This window comes from Macrotis lagotis, chromosome 8, assembly GCF_037893015.1.
Source record: "Macrotis lagotis isolate mMagLag1 chromosome 8, bilby.v1.9.chrom.fasta, whole genome shotgun sequence".
Lineage (NCBI taxonomy): Eukaryota > Metazoa > Chordata > Mammalia > Peramelemorphia > Peramelidae > Macrotis > Macrotis lagotis.
Window position 1 is genome coordinate 27073591 of NC_133665.1, and position 21417 is coordinate 27095007.

General features: G+C 45.3%; 1 protein-coding gene across 1 annotated transcript in view; it reads left to right on the forward strand.

Annotated features, from left to right (window-relative positions):
• Nucleotides 1–7176: 7176 nt before the first annotated feature.
• Nucleotides 7177–21417, forward strand: part of CNTFR (ciliary neurotrophic factor receptor) — a 78888-nt gene continuing 64647 nt past the window's right edge. The window contains 3 exon segments of the mRNA XM_074196571.1: nucleotides 7177–8514; nucleotides 9971–10049; nucleotides 10051–10095. Of these exon segments, the coding sequence (XP_074052672.1) occupies nucleotides 8492–8514; nucleotides 9971–10049; nucleotides 10051–10095 (147 nt within the window). The 5' untranslated portion in view covers nucleotides 7177–8491.

Here is a 21417-nt window from a genome sequence, read left to right on the forward strand (position 1 = left end):
ATAGATAAAGAACCTGGTCTAGAGTCAGGAAGACTCATCATTCCAAGTTCAAATGTGACCTCAGACCCTTACTAGTCCTATGACCCTGGGCAAGTAACTTGAACCTGTTTGCCTCACTTTTTACATCTGTAAAATGAGTTGGAGAAGAAAATAGCAAACCACTCTGGACATGACTGAAACAACCAAACAACAATTCATCTTCTATAGGCTTACCCTACTTCAGGAAAAGTTCAGGTGAAAACTGGATTATAGGCTTTGACTAGGTCTCTATACTTTTGTTCCACATAGCTTATAGACTATACTTATTTGGTATGAGGACATTTATTGAAGACATTCTTAGATTTTTGAGTCAATATCCTCTCTGGGTATTTTTGGGCAAAAGTTGTGTTATAATCAATCATAATCATCATCATTACCTATGGAGAAATTAGGAGGTCTAGGGAAAGTACTCTACTTCTGAGGCTGTCCTGGTCCTAAATGAGATGGAGGTTGGAGATTAGAGTTCTTCTTGGTGACCAGGTAGAGGAAACAGGGATAGGAGAACATGGGTTCAGTCTGGAGGAGATGACTACTAGTAAGCCTGGTCCTGGGTCTTAGAGACCACTCAAAGATCAAAGATTACCTACCCTATGTCTTCCATACCCTTTTGTCACCTGTTTGTGTCTCTTTCAGAACCTTAATGAGGCTCTCTGTACTTTTCTTTTTGCCCTTGTGTCTCAGACTCTAGCTTTTTCTGGAGTTTGGTCTATGTCTCCTTTCTCAGGGTCTCTTTCCTTAATATGTCTTTGTGTTCATTTCTATATTCCAAGGAGGTCTAAGCTTCTTGAGAGCATCTCTATCTATATTTTATATCCATTTCTTTGTCTTTATTTTTTTTTATCTTTGTGGATCTCCATTTATATCAATTCTTGTATCACTTTCGGGGGAGGGATTAAACATTCGTATAGTGCCTACTATGTGTCAGTCACTGTGCTAGACCTTCTACAAATATTATCTTATTTGATAAATATAATTTATATTTTGTCTATGTTTGTCTATTATTCTATGGATGTGTTTATTGATGGCTAGGTTGGAGTCTCAGTATGTTTCTAGGTCTGTTCCTTGCTCTGTGACTTTCTCTAGTTCCCTATGCGTGCATATGTCTATGTGCATCTATCTCTGTATCCTTGGCTCTTTGACAGTATCTGTATAGTTGTCTATGCTTGTCTGGGTTTGTTTTAGTAGATATTTGTCTTTGTGTCTGTGTTTCTATCTGTTTGCCTCTCTCTGTGTTGGTGTAATCCCGGTGACTGTGTTAATGTTTGTGACTCTACATCAGCATCTGCTCTCTGTGTGTCTATCTTTGGGTCTGTCTGTTCTTCACTTTCTGTTTGGGATCTTATCTTTGACTGTTTCTATGTTTTTCTCTGCATCAGTGTCTCTATGTATCTTCATCTGACTGTGTCTATGTCTTTTCTATCACTGTCTTTGTGGCTGCCTCTGTCTCTATATCTGTGTCTTTGCCTATGGTATGTATATGCCGCCATCTGACTGCCTCTTTATTTCTGAATTTCTGGGGCTGTCTTTCTGTTCCTAGTCTCTCTATCTGTACCTATCTCTATCTCTGTGTGACTCTTACCAGTCTCTTGGTCTTGGTATTTGTTCCTTTCTGTCTGTGACCCCCCCCCCCCCAGCTTTGTCTGTGGGTCTCTCTGTCTCTATTTCTGTCTGTCAATGTGTCTGTGTATAGACCAGTGTCTGGTTCTGTTTGAAGCTATCTCTGTGGCTGTCTCTGGCTGTCTTCTCTCTCTATATGTCTGTCTGTTTTGTCTGTTTTGTCTGTGTGTCTGTGTCTGTATGTGTCTCCATTTGGTCCTGTCTGGATGATAATGTGGCTATTTATATCTTTGAGAGGTTCAATTTCTGCCTCTTTCTGTGGATCCTGTCTATGGGAAGCTATATGTATGTATCTCAGTATCTTTCTCTGTGTCTGGGTCTCTATCTTTTCTGTGTTTTTGTTTCCTTTTTTCTTTCTTTCTGTCTGTCTATATACATAGTTGACTGTGGTTCTGTCTGTGTCCCTGCTTGTTTCTCAATGTGTCTGCCTTTCTCTGTGAATGTTTGTTTCTTTGTGTCTGTCTGTGTCTCTGTCTGTGTCTTGCTTTTTTTCTGTCTAGGTATCTGTTTATCTGTCTGCTCAGATCTCCATTTTTCTCTGTGCTTGTCTCTTGGAAGGTCTGTGAATATCTGGTTTTGTGTGTATTTGTGTGTGTGTGTGTGTGTGTGTGTGTGTGTGTGTGTATGTAGCTCTGCTTATGCCTGTGTGTCCGACTGTATTTAGCTCTCTTTCTCTGTGCTTGTCTGTGTCTTTTTCTCTGTCTTTTCTGTCTGTGTCTCTTTCGTTCTCTGTTTTATCTGTATTTCTATGTGCCCCTACCTGACTCTGGCTCTGATTCTGGCTCTGTCTGTACCTTTGTTTTTGTCAGTCTGGCTCTGTGTGTCTTATGTGTCTGTGTCTCTCTCTGTCTGTGTTTTTTTTTCCTGGTCCAATTATGTATATGCAACTCTGTCCATTCCTCTGTTTTTCCTTCTCTGTTTTTCTGTTTGCTGCTGTGTCTGTGTTTCTCTATCTCTGACTGTGTCAAGTTCATATGCCTGCCTCTATCTCCCTTTGCCTCTTCTGTCTGCCTGCATCTCACTTATAGGTTTGTATTCTCTGTGTGTCTATCTCTCCTGGATGTTTCTAGGAGCCAGCCAAATGTGACCTATGTCTCTATTTCCCTATATTTTTATTTCCCATAATCTTTTAGGAGCTCTTCATTGGTCTGTTGCTCTGTGTGTATGTGTTGTGGTTATTAATATCTGACTGGGAGAGATGGTTTTTTTTATCCTAAAATACCCTGTTTAGCCTGGCCCCCTAGGGCCATGAGGTTGCTGGAGTTCCCTGACCCTGAGGTCCTGTATTGATAGGAGGAGGGTATATTCTCACAAGAGAGTCCATAGATGGATGGAACATTTTCTAATTTCCTTCCATCCCAGACCTTCTCCTATAACTCACCTCCTTAAACAACTATATAACTACTATCTAAAACTCCTTTTTCAGGTTCCCATAGCTATTCCTATTACTACTCAAATTCTTTTTGCTCATACTCTCCCCTATCTAGACTCCCTCTTGATGTACCTCTGGCTCCTGCCCCTTATCTCCACTAGAGAAATACTGTCCATTTCCCTGTTTACCTCAGCCTCAGCAGATTGCTCATCTCTGCCTTGAGCTACATTTGAGATAAAACTGCATAGTGGGACATTCATTTCTCTTCCTTCCTCTCTGTCCTTAGACACCCTTCTTCATTCTCTTCCAACCTGTGTCCCCTATCTCTACATGTCTTGACTTCATTCTTCTCCCACTCTGACTCCAGGAAATCTCCACTTGACTCCAGTCTAGCTTGATCACTCACTCAGATGCTAAGCATCTCTTCAGAAACTTTCAGATTGTATCTGGATTGTATTCTTTTGATCATTCCAGGGAATGGGGGAAGTCTACATGCCTTGAAAAATAGTACACACACACACACACACACACACACACACACAACTCTACTCCCAATGGACTGATTGGTCATGAGGTCACCCAACCTGGAGGAATAAGGCTTCATTGAATAACCCATAGGAAAAACTGAGATCTCCATAGGGTCACAAATTATCCCTCTGTGATCTTGAGGGAATAATAATTGATAATATTGGCAATTCACATTTATGCAATGCTTTAAATTTTGATAGGTACTTTCTTGATAACAAAAATCTAGTGATAATATTATCTTTGTGTTATGGATGAAGAAACTGATCTTACTCAGGCTCACATATCCAGTTAATACAAGTTGAAGAAGAATTGCCCCTGTCTGAGACCTATCAAATTGGGGTTGAGGTAAGGTGTAGGAAAAAGATGGGAGGATGGGAGAGATGATCTAGACTAGAACTAGAACTGTCCCAGAGGACTGAGGAAAAAATTGGGGTTGAGTACTGAGAGTAGGGGGTTGGGATTGGGGAGGGATGTGGGGCCAGGAGTTTGGGAAAAGACTTACTGGCATTGCTCCCCTGGCTCTGACGTCAATGGTTTTCCAAATAATGGAATCAATATTGGGGAGGGGAGGTGGGGGGGGCAAGCCGCCAGCCAGGCCACAGCGATTAGAAACAGATCAGGCTGCGGCCCCCACAGCTGATTCTGATAGATTCTCCGAGGACTGGGGAAGCAGTGGCAGTGGTTGAAGGGTAAGGGGGTTGGAGCCGTGGGGGGCTGTTGTGGGGGATGGGGAAGCCCACATTTTACTTGCAAAATGGGGAGGGGGGTGATGGGGGAGGTGATATCCAGAGACAGAGGAGGGGCTGTAGGAGTAGAGGGATATCTCTGATCGGATCAGTTAGTTCTCTTTGTGTGTTCCTGTCTGAATTTGTGTAGCTCTCTGCTTCTGAGTATGCAGCACCCTTCTGAGGCCTGTGATGGAAATCAAGAGTTGGGGAGATGATTAGCCCACTGTCTAGAGGAGGACATGGCTTCTTCTTTTAGAGATATCCTACCTAATAGAGAAAAAAATTACCATCATCCCTATCTGAGTAAGGGAGGGAGAGTTTCCTCTGAGATTGGATGGGGAAAAGGGAACTGAGAGATGAGAATTATTAGTGATATGAATAGAGAGGCCTTGTGGCACAGGGGATTCATAAATACTGAACTTGTAATAACAGGACCTGAATTCAAATCTTGGTTCTACCACTTGGGACAAGTCATTGAACCTCCCTAGGCCTCAGTGTCTTCATCTATAAAAGGAAGTAGTTGAACTGGCTGACTCAAACTCACTTCAGATCCATTCTATGATCCTAAGTAGAAGATACAGAGAAGAGATGTGATGAGAGAGAAGTGAGGTCCATATAGGCGTGTGATGACCTTGGATTTCTTATCTGAATTCATTTCAGGAGTTCTTTTCCTAGTATCCCTAGTTGTATTGCTCTTGAGAATTCATGAAAGACAAAACTGAGTAGACCCCAGAATGGAAAGGGATTATCTTGATATTTCAGCTCCATTCTCATCAGTATGCTGGGTGTCTTTAAATCAATTGCTCTCCTTCTCTGTGGATTAGTTTAAGTTTGTACAGTGCACAGGAATTTAAACACAGGTAATATAGGGAATGTCTGTGTGAGATTTGGAAGGACTTCTTTGGGTTGGAGTGCTAGCAAACCACTCCAGTGTCTTTGTCAATAAAAGCTCATGGATAAAGTCACACAGAGCCAGATATGACTAAATAAACAACAAAACAGACAGCTTAGTAGACAGAGTACTGGGCTCAGAGTCAGAAAGATCTGAGTTCAAATCTAACCTCAGACATTTGCTGTCTGTATGACTGCTTAACTCTTCTTTGCCTCAGTTCCTCATCTGTAAAATGGGGACAAGCTGGAAAAGGTAAGAATATACCACTGCAGTATTTTTACCAAGAAGATCACATGCACAAATTTCCCTGGGGGTCATATAGAGTTGGACATGACTGGACAACAACATATGTGAACCTGGAAGAACTTCTTTGGGTTGGGTGATGGGTTACCAGAGATTATTCAGTGAAGATGTCTTCAAGAGTCTCATATCTTTAGGGCTGATAAAATCATCCAGGACCCCAACACCCCAACTGCAGGGATGTGTTCAATGTGTGTGTATGTGTGTGTGTGTGTGTGTGTGTGTGTGTGTTATAAATTAGTTTTCTGTTTTCTTTTAATCACAGAGTTGGAATCCTAATTCTGATAATTACCTGTTTTATTACTTATTTTATTTTATTTTTTAGTAATACTTTTTTAAAGTGGGACTTTGTCTCTTGATTCTTTTAAATAGGCAACTGAGCGTGAGCAGCAGAAATAATATCTCATCTATATTGGGAGTAGAGAGAAGAGACCTAGGATGGAAACTGGACCAAAGGAAGAGGGCTGGGGCCTGGCTCTAGTGGTCCTGGATTTTCAGTTAGATAAAATAGACAGTTTCCTGTATTTCTCCCCAAGGGAGCTTAGCCTTGTTAGCCAGAGATAAATGGCCAATACGGTGTGAATTACTCCTCAGACTCTCCAGGGAATCCCCTAGACTCTCCATCTCCTTCCATTTAACAAGAGAAGGAGTAAGAATGTAGTATGGGCAGGTTGACTTCTAAAAGGCCTTTTCTTTTATTCCTTTGAGGAGTGCGACTGAAGGGATATAGCTTTGACCTCAGCTGTTCTTCAGAAGGGATATCACAGTTTTCCTTGGCTTCAAACCTTTGTTATCGTACCAGATCTCTAGCTCCTCCTCTCTTAACTCAACCTTCTATCCCCATTCTGTCCCTAGTGGTCAGTATTACCTGTTAGTGGTTGTAAGTGAACCTGGGGTCTGATCTCTTGAAGGAGGGGTTGATTTCAAAGTTTATAGGACTGAAGCTATAGGAATGAGCAAGGGCTGTAATCTCCCTCCTCTCTCTTTTCCCCTCCACCTATTGTCAACAGGTAGACAAAATTTGGTGGTCATGGCGCTTCCAATACACTCCTCTAGGGTTTCTCAAGGACAGACTCTATGCCTCTTGACCCTCAACAAAGGAAGTCTTGGGAGCCTGGGATCCAGGGCTATAATTCTTCTCTAAAACTTATAAGGACCCAGTGGATACTAATGGTTGAAGGTGTTGGGAGAAAGGTTTACCATGCACATTTGACAGAGGCTCATTTGGGAGGTTTGGGCCATCTAAGGTGGGATAGGGGGTATGGTTAGGCAGTGGCTAACAGCAAACAGGAAGGAGGACTGTGGAAGCTGCCTGTAATTATGGAACATTTATTATTAATCAGATGAAATTGCTGGAAGCAGCTGGTGTAATGTGCATACTGATGGAGGCTCTTGTGGGCTCTAGGCCCTAGCCCCCCTCCTCATATTCTTTCCCTTCCCCATCCTCTTCTCCTTAGCTATTCTATTCCCCTTCTCCATCCTCTTCCTAATCCCCTTCTCTTGCCCTCCCTTGAATACAATTGAACCTCTCTTTTATTCTTCTCCCCCCCTGCAAATGGTAGAACCAGGTCTGTGTATCTCCACTTGACCCTATATAGTTTCACTTTTGTGTTTCTCTTCAAGGCCATGTGCCCTTCTGAATGTATTTTATTACTTGAATATCAATGTGGAGGTTGTTTACCATCAATATGGTACCTTCCTTTGTCTCTCTTCTGTCTCTGAGTTTGTCTCTGTGTGTGAATCTTTCTCTGAGTATTCTTCTCAAGTGCCTTATGAGAGACCCAGGGCTGAGGCGGGCACTCTTATTCCTTTCCTGGTTCTCAGGGTCACATCTGGATTTGAGCTGTAGCCAGGGCTCTGGCATCAGATTAGGTCTCAGACTGTGCTGGCATGAATCCAGAACAAATGGACCGTGATGGACTGACTGACAGACTGAAAGGGGCTCCCAATCTGAATTGGAGGGGCAGAACAGCCTTCCTCTTTTAATGGAAAAGAGGAGAATTGGCTCTGGTCCTCAGGGAGGCCCTAGGCTAATGAGTGATACACAGTCTCTCCTCTGGGGGTGCCCCTGATCTGAAGGAGGGGAGAGATGTGGCTTGAGACATCAGGCTCAGGAGAATAACTGAGATAAACTGCGTGAGTGTTGACTCACGCTCAGTCTTCATGAAATCGATATGCCCAGACTGAGAGAACCTAAATTTACCCAATTGCTATATTCCTGAAAAGTGTGCCTCTGAAATTCAGTGGTGGCCTCATGGGAGCTTCTATTTAGGTAAGGCTTTGTTTAGTGGGAGCCCACCTGCCCTCTCTCACCCCTCAGATGTTTTTCTCAGGATTGGAATGCACATTCATTCACTTAGCCAATTAACATGTCTACTTTGAAAATTACCAAGCATCTAGTTTGGGATGAACTGTGATAAAGACCCAAGAGAAGGTCTGCTTGGGGACTGGCAGTAAGGACTGTGGTTGGGAAGTCAGGAACCTCAAATCTCTGTTTCTGTTATTAACTAGTTCTGTAAACTTAGGCATGTTGGTTTACCTGATGGCCCTCAGTTTTCTCCTCTGCAAAATGGGGAATAAAAAGGCTTGCACCCTTTCTTTGCATTGTTGGTAAGATTGAATGAGGCAGTGGAGATAAAAAAAAAATGCCTTCAGAGCTGTAAAGCTCTAAAGAGTACAAGGGGATATTGTAGTGTGTAAAACACTCTAAGGCCTCATGTGGCAAGTGCCTAGTGAGTGGTTTCTATATCTGGAGGTGTAGATACCTTATAATAACACTGGATAAGACTGAGCCCACTCCTGATTGGCCTAGGGCCACTGAGGAGGAGTGAGCTGAGGCTGGGACTGGAGGGGATGACCTTCTCTAGACCAACCCCTGATTCTCATTCACTGGCTGTTCCTTCTCCCACCTCTATAGGGAAGGGAGGGGAAGGAGTCCTTTTGTTAAATCTGCCAAACAATCACTTAGACCTAGAAATCAATCCAAGGGAGTGTAGCCGGACCTGGGAAGTGTGAATGAGCAGCTCTTGGCTAATCAGGTAATGGAGGCCAGGCTCCCCATCCCCCCTCTCCTCAAAGTGGGGGGAATCAGCAAATAGCTTCAGGAGCTTCAAGCCCTTACCCATTCTACTTTCTTGTCCCCCCTCTTCCCTCTGATGTTCTTTATCTCCTGTTACGTCCTAATCTTTTAACCTATTCTTAATCACCAAGTATAGTCAGAATTTTCTCCTCTCCCCCCAGGATGCAACTTTTCCCATAATCCATAATTAATGAATTTTTACAATTGAGACTTCACCTTCTGCCAGGCTACATTTGAATGTGATTAGTATATGTTCAAGTCTAGAAGAACTTCCCACGTTCCTCAGTGGTCTTAGAAGAAAGGGGGTTCAGGGGCAATGAATGGATAGTCACCTTTAAACAGATTTGAGGAGTTCCCTTGTGCTCCTAGTTCAGGTGCAGCAGAAGAGCTTTGGCAAGAATGGGGGAGAGTGACAGACAACCCCCATAGGCCTGATCCCATATTTCAGACTCTGACACCTGCCACTGGGATAGATGGGTCCTCCTTACCGCTCCAGTTCTGTCATTGTTCCCCATCACTTTGCAAATGAAAGGCATACACACATACACACACACACACACACACACACACGTGATAAAAGTAACCAAGAATAAGAGACTGAAGGACAGGAAGACCAACCAACAAATATAGAGCTACATAGATAGATACAAAGGTCACTAGAAAGCGCTCAATAGAGGCAAGGAGAAATTCTATCCCTTTCCATGAAAGAAGTAGAGCAGAGAAATAAATGTCCCTTATTCTTCTCTGTCTTGTCCTGACCCTCCTTTCCCCTCTTCCCTCAGTCTAACTTCATGTCCTCCTCTTCCAAGCAGTCTTCTGTACTGATTCCTCTCCCCTCCCCTTATCCAAATTCCCACTCTCATTAATTCTGTAGATATGTTCCCCATCAAAATGGGCTGGGCTGTCCTCAAGAGTGCAGTTCCCTTAGGACATTTCATATGTACATGTTTTGTGTATGATTTGGTTGTTGGGGAGAGGTCAGAAAGATTGATTTTCATCCATACTACACCTCTATAGAACTGGAAGGAGCTCTGGAGAAGCTCTAGTGTGAGTCTGGAAATTCATATTTTGGTCTCTGTTCCTACCCCAGGCCTCAGTTTATTTCCTTGCATATCAAAGAAGGAATCTTCTGAGCTGGATGAGTGGATGTAAAATGGTGCTTAGCTCTTGGAAAGGTGCTGCCTCTTGTTGATAGCCCTCTGGAGTGGAAGGTGCACCTAATTTGTAGTTCTCAGATCTGGGTTCCAGGTCTACCTGAAGTATGGACAAAATCCCTTCCATTCTCTATGACTCTGTTTCCTCATATCTGACATGAGAATGGTACTATTCATATTATCTACTTCAAAGGACCCCTCTGAGGAAAGTGCTATGCAGACTCTACTTGCTATGATAACCTATGCCCTCTGCACTTTCAGAATCCATCATCATTTTCACTTGGCTTTGAGGATCCTGGAGGTGGGAAGAGAGAAGTTTGGAGTTCAGAAGTGCAGGGATTCCTCAGGAAGTTGATGACCTTCCGTGCATTGGCAGTGGCAGAGAGGTAGGGGGAGCACCTGGTCTGGGGACCAGGATGTGCAACCACAGTAAACTAGGGATACCTCTAGCTAAATAACAGAAAATCTCTTTTTAGGGATATAACCTTTTCTTTTGTGGAGTAGACATTGGACAAAGGTCCAGAGTCTTTGGGTGGGGTTGAAGATTTTTCTAGTTCTGGTTTGCTCCCTAACAAGAGGCAGTTTTTGTTTGTCCTTGGTTCTCAAAGAGGACCATAACATCAGGGAGGTGATACCATCAATTGAATGTGAATTGGATTCCTGGTGGGGGGGTACAGTCCTAAATTACCAGTCACACTTTCTCCTCCAGAGCCATCTGGGTCCAGTGGCTGGATTTAAATCAGGATGCCTGGAGATGATTCTGGATGCAGTGGGAGACTTTGACCTTTTTAAATGAAGATCTTTAACAAGTCTCAGCTTGACTGAGGCAATGTTTGTTCAAATAAGAGGGAGTATGCTATTATGGAAGGAGCATTGCTTATGGAGGCAGAAAGACCTGGGTGCAAGCTCTGGCTCTGCTTTTTATTAGCTGGCTCATCTTAGATAAGTCATTTACATTCTAAGCCTCTATTTCCTTATCAGTAAAATGAGAATGATAATACTCACAGGAGTGTCAGGAGGATCAAATTTTTAAAAAATTGTATATAATGTACATACTTTGTAAATTTAAAACACTATAACATATCTATTATTGTCTTCTCAACTACCATGGGAAATTGCTGTCATTTTTTAACTCCATTTTACAAATGGTGAAACAGACACATACAAGTGCCTTGCCAAGAGTCTCACGGTTTTTGAGTGTCTGAGACAGGATTTAAACTTAGTTCTTCCTGACTCTAGGTCTACTACTGCACCATCTGACTGCCTGTATTGGTGATTGTTGCTTAAGTGACTTACTTACCCCATGGACATAAACTTCTATTAGGGAACAGAGGGGTTGGGAGGTTTAGACAATGTCTGTACGGAATATTTTGGGGTTAGTGGGGCTAAGGCAGGAGCTGGCTGTCATGTTTGGGTAGAGGAATGACTCTGACCATGAAATTTAGAAAGTCTGCCTGCAGAAGGGAAAAGGGTGATAAATGTCTGGGTGTAGTTGGGCAGAAAGTGAATCAAGGGGGTGTGTGTGTGTGTGTGTGTGTATGTTGTGTGTGTGTTAGGGGGAGGAAGGTTGGGCTGTTACTTATCATGTTTGACTTCCTAGAGGAGGAAGGATAACAGTAACTATCTGACAAATTATCCTCATCTCTGTATCACCCACCCTCTCCCCTCCCCCTCCACTAAACACCTAGGAAGGGGTGGGGTTGCTCTTTTGATTGACACATGCCCCCTCCCTGGTCCTGGGAGGCTGTGGGAGCTTGTCTTATTTCAGAATCCTGAACTGATGGAGCGGAACGGCCTATTGTCCAGGGAATCCAGTCTCCACTTGGTCTTTTTTTCTTGGCTCCCACAAAGGACTAGGGGCCAGGCCAGGGCGGGGGCCTGGGGGCCAGGCCAGGGGCCAGGTCCAGTGCTTTTCATCTCAAATCCCAAACAGACTTGGCATTTTCTTTTACTCAAGGGGTGGGGGTTGGATAGGGTGAGCTGCAGGGTCTCCTACCCTTTAGTGGAGGGGTTAGCTGTCAGGGATGAGGGGTAGAGGGGGAGTGATAGCAGTTCTCTGCAGTCTGTGAGGCCTCAGGGCTGAAGGTGCCTGGGAGAATGAAAACAGTGAAAGCTGTGTGTGTGTGTGGGGGGGGTTAGAGAGACCTCTGAGGGAGGCACTTAGGGAATGCCTGTAAGAATGAACTAGTTGGGGACCAGGGTCAGGGCTTGTGGATGGAAATTTGTGGGACCTAAAAAGCTGTGAAGGACAATGTTATCACCCAAAATCTTTGAAAGATCACTGCAGGTGAACAGAACTAGAGGGAGCTAGCTGACATTGTAGCAAGATGGACTAAGTTTAGATAACCAACAGAGCAGAGTAAGATCTTCTCTATAGAGCTTAGAATATAAGAGCAAACATTAAAAAAAAATTTGGTTGATGGCAGGGTGGGGACCAGCTGGCTTATAACTAGAGGGTTTGGGTTGACTTCAGATTTTCCAGAGGGTCAGCAGGTGGTCCCTACTACACTGTCTCAGAATAGGTATAGGAAGAGACTAATACTATGATTAGCAGTATTTGGGGGATTCTTTTTTGAATTTTAATTAGGAAAATCTCTCCTCCTTTCCTTTCTCTACCCCACACCCATTTCTATACCCATTGCTTTCTTTGTTCTTCCCATTTATGATTTATTTACTGCCCAAACTGGTTTGAAAAATGATGGAATAATAGATGATGTGTGTGGTTCTGCCATATTGAATTTTGGAGGGCTTCCTGGTAGAGGATATTCCTGGGGAGTTTTTGGCTTAAGTAAGAATAAGTTGGCCAAGTAGAATATAAGAATCCATTGTGGACTTGTGCATAGGATCCTGGGGTAGGTGGAAGGATTGGGGTGTGATAAAGACTCAGGGTTATAATTCCACATGATGGATAATCTGGACAACCCTGGAACTAATTATGCCTCTCCTCAGTCCCCAAGTTGGACTGGGTCTTCTGGACTGGTCACTGCCTCATGCCTGGGGGAATTGGGAAGTGGCATGGGAGGGGAGTTTTTCTCCAACTACTACATTAGCTGAAATGACTAGAGAAAAGAGTGGCAGGCAGGGGAAGATAGACAGATGGAAAGGATATGGAGAGACCTAGGAAGAAGATTTACAAGGTGTGAATGTGGGTATCATATTTTTCTTCTGCCTGGACACTTTAATGCCACAAAATATTATAAATGACAGGATATTGAGCTAGGAGTATGAGGGATGGAAGCCTAGAGTGACAGAAAGGGGAACTTTAGGATTTGATGAGGAGGATAAGGGAAGGAAGGAGGCAAACTAGGGCTCTGGGACCCCCAGTCTGAAGAGGGACACAGGGCCCCTGCCTTGGGGGTGTTCTCACTAAGACAGACATGCTGATGGAAGGGGAGAGGACATATAAGACAGCTGAGGAATGACCCTAAAACAAATACATGGACACAAAGGAATAAATATTTACATTGACTGGGGGGAGAGGGAAGTGCATTTGTGGGTTAGTGGGTGGGAGGGGTGAAGAATGGAAAAGGGGGGGAGTTATAAGAATTAACTGTTTAGACTGGACAGTAAATCTTTGCCTCTATTTTGCAGTAAGGCTAGATAGTGATTGTGAGTTAGATGACATGTGGACCTGGGCAGGAGAGCTCTGGGTGTGGGTGGGTTTGTGAGATGGCCAGAGCTTTGAAGTACAGGGGAAGCTAGTGCAGTAAAGAAAGAGGAAGGCTTGTCCAAGGCTCATATCTCCTTCCTCCACTTCTGGGCCTGTTCACCCCCCTACCCACCCAGGGGTGAGGGACCTCTGTTGTCAGAGGGAAGATAGGGAGGTGTATTAGAGAAGAGAGAAAAGCTGAAGAGACAGAAAAGAAATTGGGCTTCACAATAGTAAAGGAGCAAAGAGTTGGGGAGGCAAGTCTTTTTCCCTGGGGATTTCATAATGGGGGAGAAAGTTTGGCTGTAGGGTTGACTTGAAGGCAGGGACATGGAGGAGCTTGGCTGACCTAAACTGTACCCATTCCTTCCGCCCCCTCCCCAGGAGTCATGAACTTCAAACTAGATGGGGGAATGGGGGTAGGGGGGACACTCAGTTCCAAAGAGCCAACAAATGAAGTAGCTTCTGTTCCTTGCTTCTTGGGAGGGGGATGAGGGGACATGAGATCTGATCTCTTCTCTCACTCTTGGCCATCTCTTGGTCATACTGCCAAGAGGGAGTGGGGGGGGGGGGGGAGAAGCAGAGGAACCTCTGTCCGGGAGCAAGAGTCTTGGCTACAGCCCACTACCTCCCCCGCTTTTTTTTTAATCTTTTTAATTTAACAAAGTGGATGAAAAACTGTTTTTGGAAATAAAAGATTTCTTGTCTTTGCTTCTGGCTTTCTTGCTGAACCTCTCTCTGTTTTTCCTTTGGTCTCTGTATTTGTATCTCTCCTTAAATCTTTCTGTCCCTCCCTTTCCCCCAATTCTCCCTCTCTCTCCCCTCACTGTCAGCCCCTGTCTCTGTTGGTCTTTGTGTTTTTCTTTCTGTGTCTCTCAGTCCTCTATCTCTGTCTCCTTGCATCTCTTTGTCACTTTCTGTGTCTCTGTTTCTCTTTCCCTTTCCTATGTACTCCCCTAGTCATCCCCCCCCCAAACTCCTGCACTAAATGGGTCTATTTAAAACGCCTGTCGTGGCTGCCAAGTCAGAAAAGCGTCTCCTGATAGAGAGCATTAAACCTTCAGCGGGAGCGGGAGCAGGATTGATCGGAGCCGCAAATGGGAGCGTCTTAACCCCATTAATCAGGCAGGGCTTAACTCCCCCCCCTCCGCCAGCCCCTTCTCAGAACTAAAAGCCCCTGAAATATTTATCACCCCTCCCTCTCAGTCCTCTCCCCCCTTAGCTTCTTCCACAACAGCCCCTTCCCCTTCAAACCCTCTCACCCCCAGGGATAGGGGAAGGGGGAGGAAGTAGGGTGGAAGGGGGGGTGGCTGGGCCTCTTTGCTACTCCACTGTTGGTCTTTGCCCATGTGTGTACCCTTGTGTGTTTGCACACATGTGTGAGTGCACATGTGTAAGTGTCTCTGACTTCCCACGCCCTCTGTGCTGGCCCACTTGGGCAGCACTGATAGAAACCAGGCCTGCCTCCTGTCCCCTTCCTATTCCCCCCACCCCAAATCCCTGCTGCTCCAGACAACTTGAAAAAAAAATCCCCAACAAAACCTATGCAGAAAGGAGTGCAAATAACCTGGACCTGGAGCCAGGAAACATGGGTTCTAGTCTGGCCCAGCCACAAATTGGCTATAACTTTGGATAAATCACTTCATCCCCCTAGGCCTCAGTTTCCTTTCCTGTAAAATGAGGTGAGACAATTTTATCCTTCAGGTCCTTTGGTTCTGTGATTTGAGGAGATAGGCTAGGGTGGGGGGGGGAAGGAGACGATTTTTTCTTCTATGATATTCCTCCTTTCCCCCCTACCACAGTCCTCAGCCCATCAACATATCATTAGGGGTCTCACTTGTTACCAGCTAGGAGATCAGATGTGTCAAATTGTCTCACTTGTCGCCAGCAGGAATGTGGTCCGGGGAGGGGGCCAGGGCAAGCAAAGATTCTGATCCTCTATAAGGTGGCCTCAGGGGATGCAATAGAAGAAGCCAGGAGATGCACACAACCAGCTTAGGAGGTCTTTCACATCCCTGTGAATCCAAGATTCTTAGTTTGGTCTGGAGTTGGTGAATGTCCCCTCATTTTTTCCTTACCCCACCTCTTCAACACCAAGGTGATAGGAGAGCCATAGGGTCTCCTTATGTCTCCTCCTCCCACCTTCCTCAACATCCTCTTTCTCCCCCTCCCCCCCCAGCATCAAGTGCCACATCTCCTCCTGACTCAGACAATTAGATTCAAATGATGACCTCACTGCACAGCGTCTCTCCCCAGCCCGCTCCTCCGTCTCTCTCCTCTCTGTCTCTTTCCTTCCCTATCTCTGTCTCCCTGTCCCTCTCCCCTTCCCCTCCCCCTTCCCCAAGTATCAGAGGGGGCAGATACACTGGGGAGGCCAGGCGGACAGACGGGGGAATCTACTCAGGGACCCAGGTCAGTGGCTTAAGCAGAGGGATAAGGAATGGTGGTCTGGGGATGTGAAGATTGGGGGTGGGGTAGGGAAAGGCCTCAGCCTTTGGCCCCTAAGTCTTTGCTTTCCTGATGCAGTGGGGGTTGATTTGGAGTTGTTGATCTAGGACCTGTCAGACCCACGTGTGTCTGTCGGGGCTCCCCCCAAGGGGCCCCCTCCATTCCATTCACCACCTCCCCTGCTACTTCTCCTCCCACTCCTCTCCACTCTTCCCAGCTATCACACCGGCTCCTTCGCCTTCATCTTCTTTCTGTTCTTTTCTCTGCCCACCTCCTTCCTTCTAAGGTCTTTCTCTCCTTCCTGTTCCAAGCTGTCCCTGCCTCTGGCTCTGTGTTTGACTTTGAAGCTCTCTCCTTCTCTACTATGTGTACCCAGCCTTATGTTGGGGGAACACCCAAGGTTCTGATCATTCCCTGGGCCCATTGGTTCCCCACTGATGGGGTGTGTCTATTTCCCTGAAGGGAGGGGGTTTCTCTCTCTCTCTCTCTCTCTCTCTCTCTCTCTCTCTCTCTCTCTCGACAGAGAGATTGGGGGTGGGGGAGAGGCTCTTTCCTGATGAGGGTATATAGTGTCTCAGAGAAGAGGGGATGCTTTTGTCTCTGAACAGTCAGGTGGGCTTCTCTGCCCCTCTGATTGAGATTGGTGGGTATTTCTGCCCCTCTCTTAGGGGAAGGTCAGCTATCTCTTATGAGAAGAGGGTATTTTTATTCCTTTGAAGGAAAAGATGTGTCTTTTTTGAAGAGAAAGGGGGGGTATAGCTCCATTTTTCTGTGTTTTAGAAGCATGGGATCTTAAGGCTTTTTGGGGAAATGTTGGGCAAGGGAAAGATTCTGGGGTCTTTTTCTGGGGGGGGAATGAAGTTTCAGGCAAAGAAAATATATTTTTTTTAAGGTTTTTGCAAGGCAATTGGGTTAAGTGACTTGCCCAAGGTCACACAGCTAGGCATTTAGTAAGGTCGGATTTGAACTCAGGTCCTCCTGACTCCAGGGCTGGTGCTCTATTCACTGTGCCACCTAACTGCCTCCCAAAATGATATTCTCAAAGATATTTCTGTCTGGGTTTGCTTTGGTCCTTGATATTCAGCTTCTATTGAGTCATGCTTCCAAATTTCCCTTGGCCCCCATTGCCTAGTTTCCTTTAGAATCCTGATGATTAGTGCCTGGTTTTCACTGGCCAATGACAGCTATGGTCAGCTCCCAGGCAGGTAAATTCATCTTCCTGAGTATCAAGAAATTTCCACTTGTAGCATTGACTTTGACACCTAGAAAGAGAAAGTGTTTCTTTGGGTGCTAACAGTGTTGCTGATTGTTCTTTGAGTTTTTAGAATGTTCCTCCTGTACCCCAAGCCAGGATTCCAGCACTATCTAGATGAAGACACATATTCTCAGATTCCCCAAGGGGAGGGGGGATATCTGATTGTGTGGATGATTAGGACTTGTATCTTTTATTGATGAGTCACTCCTGGAGGGCTTCCTGGAGGAACTGGCCCCAAACTGACTCTAGAAAGCCCTTCCAGTTGCTCTAAGGTTATCTTCATTCCCCTCTCCTTTCATTCTACTCACTAATTCCTCATTAGTCAGCAAATTAATTAGGAGAAGTAGAGTTATTCTCTTCCCTCCCCCCTCACCTCCCCACTTGTCTTTAGGCTTCCCGCCCAAATGGGCTCTGCCCAGCAGCTCCTTGGGGCCCCTGAGGCTCAGGCTGACGTTGGTGGGAGCCTCTCCCCACATCGGTTTTTCTCTGACAGGCGATGACAATGCTTTGGCACCACATCAGCTCTTCCTTCCAGGAGCAGGGCAGGCTCTGAGGCTTGTCTTCCCCCTTCTTCCCCTCCTCCTTTTCTTCTACTTCTTCCTTCTTACCCCCTCCTTAGTCTTCAACTACCTCTTTACTGTCCTCCTCCTTTTCCCTTTCCTTCCTTCCAGTTCCTTTAACCTCTCTTCTACTCTTTTCTTGCATCCTCTCCTTTCACTTCTTTCTCCTCTGTTCTTTTCTCTTTCATGTCCTCTCCTAACTCGGTCCTCCCCACTGATTAATCCATTCTTTCTGGGTGCCCTTCTTGAGATGATGGACAAAGAGAGGTTCAGTAAATATCCTGAGGTCACATAACAGGCAGAGTTGGGAGCAACTCACTGATCACCCTTTCATTTTTGGGATATCATAAATGAATTTTTTTTGTGGGCAGGAATGTTATGAATGAGTTGTTTTTTTTTGTGAGTAGGGGTGTCATGAGTGAGTTTCTGCAGGAAGAAGTATGGAAGACTTTAGCCCTCCCATTTCTGACTGATTGAATGTGTGTGTGTGTGTGTGTGTGTGTGTGTGTGTGTGTGTGTGTGTGTGTGTGAGAGAGAGAGAGAGAGAGAGAGAGAGAGAGAGAGAGAGAGAGAGACAGACAGACGGGGGTGGGGTTGGTTGGAGGCTGTGAATGTGGTTAGTGAAGGAGGATGGGGAGATGATTTTGTCATTTCACAGCTCCTGCTGCTCTCATATCCTAGAGCCTAGAGTAGTCAGCATCATCTCCCAGCTCCCCTCACAGCAAGAGACCTTCCCTCCCCCTGTCCTATTCTCTGTGGTTCCCTCCTGTTATTGCTTGGATCTCAATGACAAGCATCTCGGTGGGAGATACTCTCACCACAGACCAGCTGGGGAGGTCCTCTATCCCCCTTCTCTGCTACAGAGACTGTGCATGGGGGTGGCTATCACAGCTTTGATTGGCATATTGGGTCTAGTTTGCCCACACTTCCTCTACTGCATTTCACAGTGGCAAACTTCCTTAGCCAAGGGCTGAGAGCAAGGAGAAGATAGAGGACTTGGGTGCTAGAGCAGGAACAATCTGTTGATGATTGTTATTTTTCAAAAAATGCATCTCCTCTATCTCTGCCCCACCTCCTAGTGATTCTAGTACCATGCCTTCTTCCCTGCCACTCCCCATCTCCAGCCTCTGACTGATATGCCAGGACCAAGGGGCCCCCAGTGTTTCTCAGGGTTTTACCCCAGATATTCTACTCCACTCCCTGTCTTCTAGCTGTCATGAATCAAGAACCTAAACACACACTTGAACCTAAAGACACTGAATGAATAGGCCTCCTTGCCAGGGTCATCTCTTTTCTCTTTCATTGACCCCTTCTAAGGCAGAATCCTAATTTTGTGGCACCATGCCTTCAAATCTCACCCATCCCTACTATGTCCATGTTCCCCACTGAAAAGAACTCCCTGGCTTAAATTGAGTAATTTCTCAGACAACATAGGTTTCCCCCAACCATCACTATAAGTGCTTCTTCCTTTTGGGTCTAGGAATCACCATTGCTGTGGTGCTGTATCTTCCCCTAAAGTGGATGGGGATTAGATTTAGTCAGAAGATGCTAGTTCAAAAATTGGCTCTACTACTACTTCCTACCTGTTTGACTTTAGGCATGTGATGTAAGCTCTTTGAGCCTTATTTATCTGTAAAAGAGCTGGACTAGATAGCCTCTGAGGTCCCTTTCCAGATCTAAATTTGTGCTCTACAGTGATAGGAGGAGGAGTAGAGGTATCTGGATGATGGCAACATGGGTTTGATTAATGAGGCAATGATAAGTTTCTTTCCCATCTCCTCAATCCCTGAGGCACCAGGACGAAACCAAGATGGCCTGCATCTGTGAAAGAGACTATGTGATGTTAAGAGGCAGTGTATCTTTGTAGGACTGTGTTTGTGTTTGTGATACTGTGCATTTACTTGTGTGTCAGGCTATCACTTTGTGACTGTTCTGTGTGCACACTTGGCCAGCTTGTGCATTTGTGTGAATGTGGTGTTTACCCAACAGGAACAGATTGCTCCATCTTCCCTGCTGTTTTAAGAGGAAGAATGTAGGAGAATAAGGGATGATTCTCTCTTTCAAAGAGCCCAGCACTAGCTTTTACTGGAGACATGTGAATGTACAATCACTGATAGCCATGCATGCATTTTGAAGGATGGGCATCAGAAGGTGGTTCATTCTAACCCAGTCTCCCACATCTTTGCTCTCTATTAACAAGATCATTCCATCTCCTGGACCTTTTAGTCTTGCCACTCAGTGCAGAAAGTTCTTCTTTGTGACTAACTCCAGTCTTTTTTACTTAGATACAATTTCTCCTCACAACTTCATCCCCACTTCCCTGAGGTCAGGCATTGTGGATGGCGGATGGGGCTGGGGGAGAAACATACCAATATCATCTTTACATATATTTGTATTTATTAGGGATAATGTCAAGGATAGTAGTATTATAACTTTGGTGCCTAGCCTCTGACCATTAACTTCAAGAGTAACATGGAGATAGTTGATAGGAACACCTTCATCATACTGGGGCCATCCAATTATCCAAAATCCTGGGAAGAAAGTAGAAAGAGCATAACCCCATAGGCTTTTATTATCAACTGTCACATAGGAAGGGTGAATTCTCTCTCTCTCCTAGGGAAACAGACCCTCCAGACTTCCCTGATTTTCTCGCTCCTGTTACCCCTTCCCACCTTCAAAATACCCTCAGACTCTTCTACCGGGACTAAAGAAGGTAGCCATGTGCTTATCTTGGGGTCAATTTCTTAGACCATGTTTAGTAATACTACAAATAAGCAGTATTGATTATCAGATTAATTAGTTTGAGGAGGTTTTCAGAAGGAAGGGAATTCTGAACTAGATTCTGAAGGAATCGATATTGTAAAAAAATGGGGAAGAGCCTTTTTAATACAGTGAGCAAGTTACTTTTGTCCAGAGGGAGCCAGATGGGGGGATCAGGGCTCTGTTGTGGTCTTTTGGGTGGGGGGGGAGAAGTAGGTGCCAGTACACCCACTTAGTTCTGTCTTATGGCTATTATGGTTAATCATGATCTTCTGAGAAGCTTTGGGGATAGAGGCCTAGAATGAAGAATCCATGGTGCTGATGAAATAGGATGAAGAGTCAAGGCCCTAGCGTTCAGTGTGCACTAACCTGACAGGGAGTAGGAGCTCAGGTCTAAGCAAAATCCTCACAGCACTTAGGGGATATAGAGTGGGACTGGGAATGTGTACATATGTGAAACCACACATGTGATGATACAAGATCTATATGTAAGCTTCAAGAAACTGGCACTGCCAACACAGGAAACAGAAAGTATAATCTGTGTGGTAGCTCACATGCATACACAGGCACGGATTAACAAGAGACTCAGACTCTCACTCCTCTCATCTCCTTCCATGTGCAGATATTGGGTATTCACACATGTACACTGCTCCACATATCTCTTTTCTCTCCATGCTTGGCCATGTAAGGCCCTCCCATACACATACAGAGAACACGCCCGCACACACGTGCACTGGGGCAAGCACACACTGATCTCATGCTCCCACAGTGCAGGGAGACTTGGGGGTGGGGGGGAGAAGAACCGTTGAGCCCTCAGAGCCCCAGCTACTGCCAAAATCCAGAGGAATCTTGTCTCTTCCCCCCCCTCAACTCCTCCTCCTCCTTGCTCCAGCCGGAGGTCACAGCAGCAGGTGCTGATATCTCCCCCCACCGGCCTCTTTTTCCACAGCTTCATCCAAAGACCTTCGGCCTGGGACCTGCTCTTTCCCTCCCCTCCCTTTATTCCATGTTCCCTAACCCAGGAACCCCATCTGTC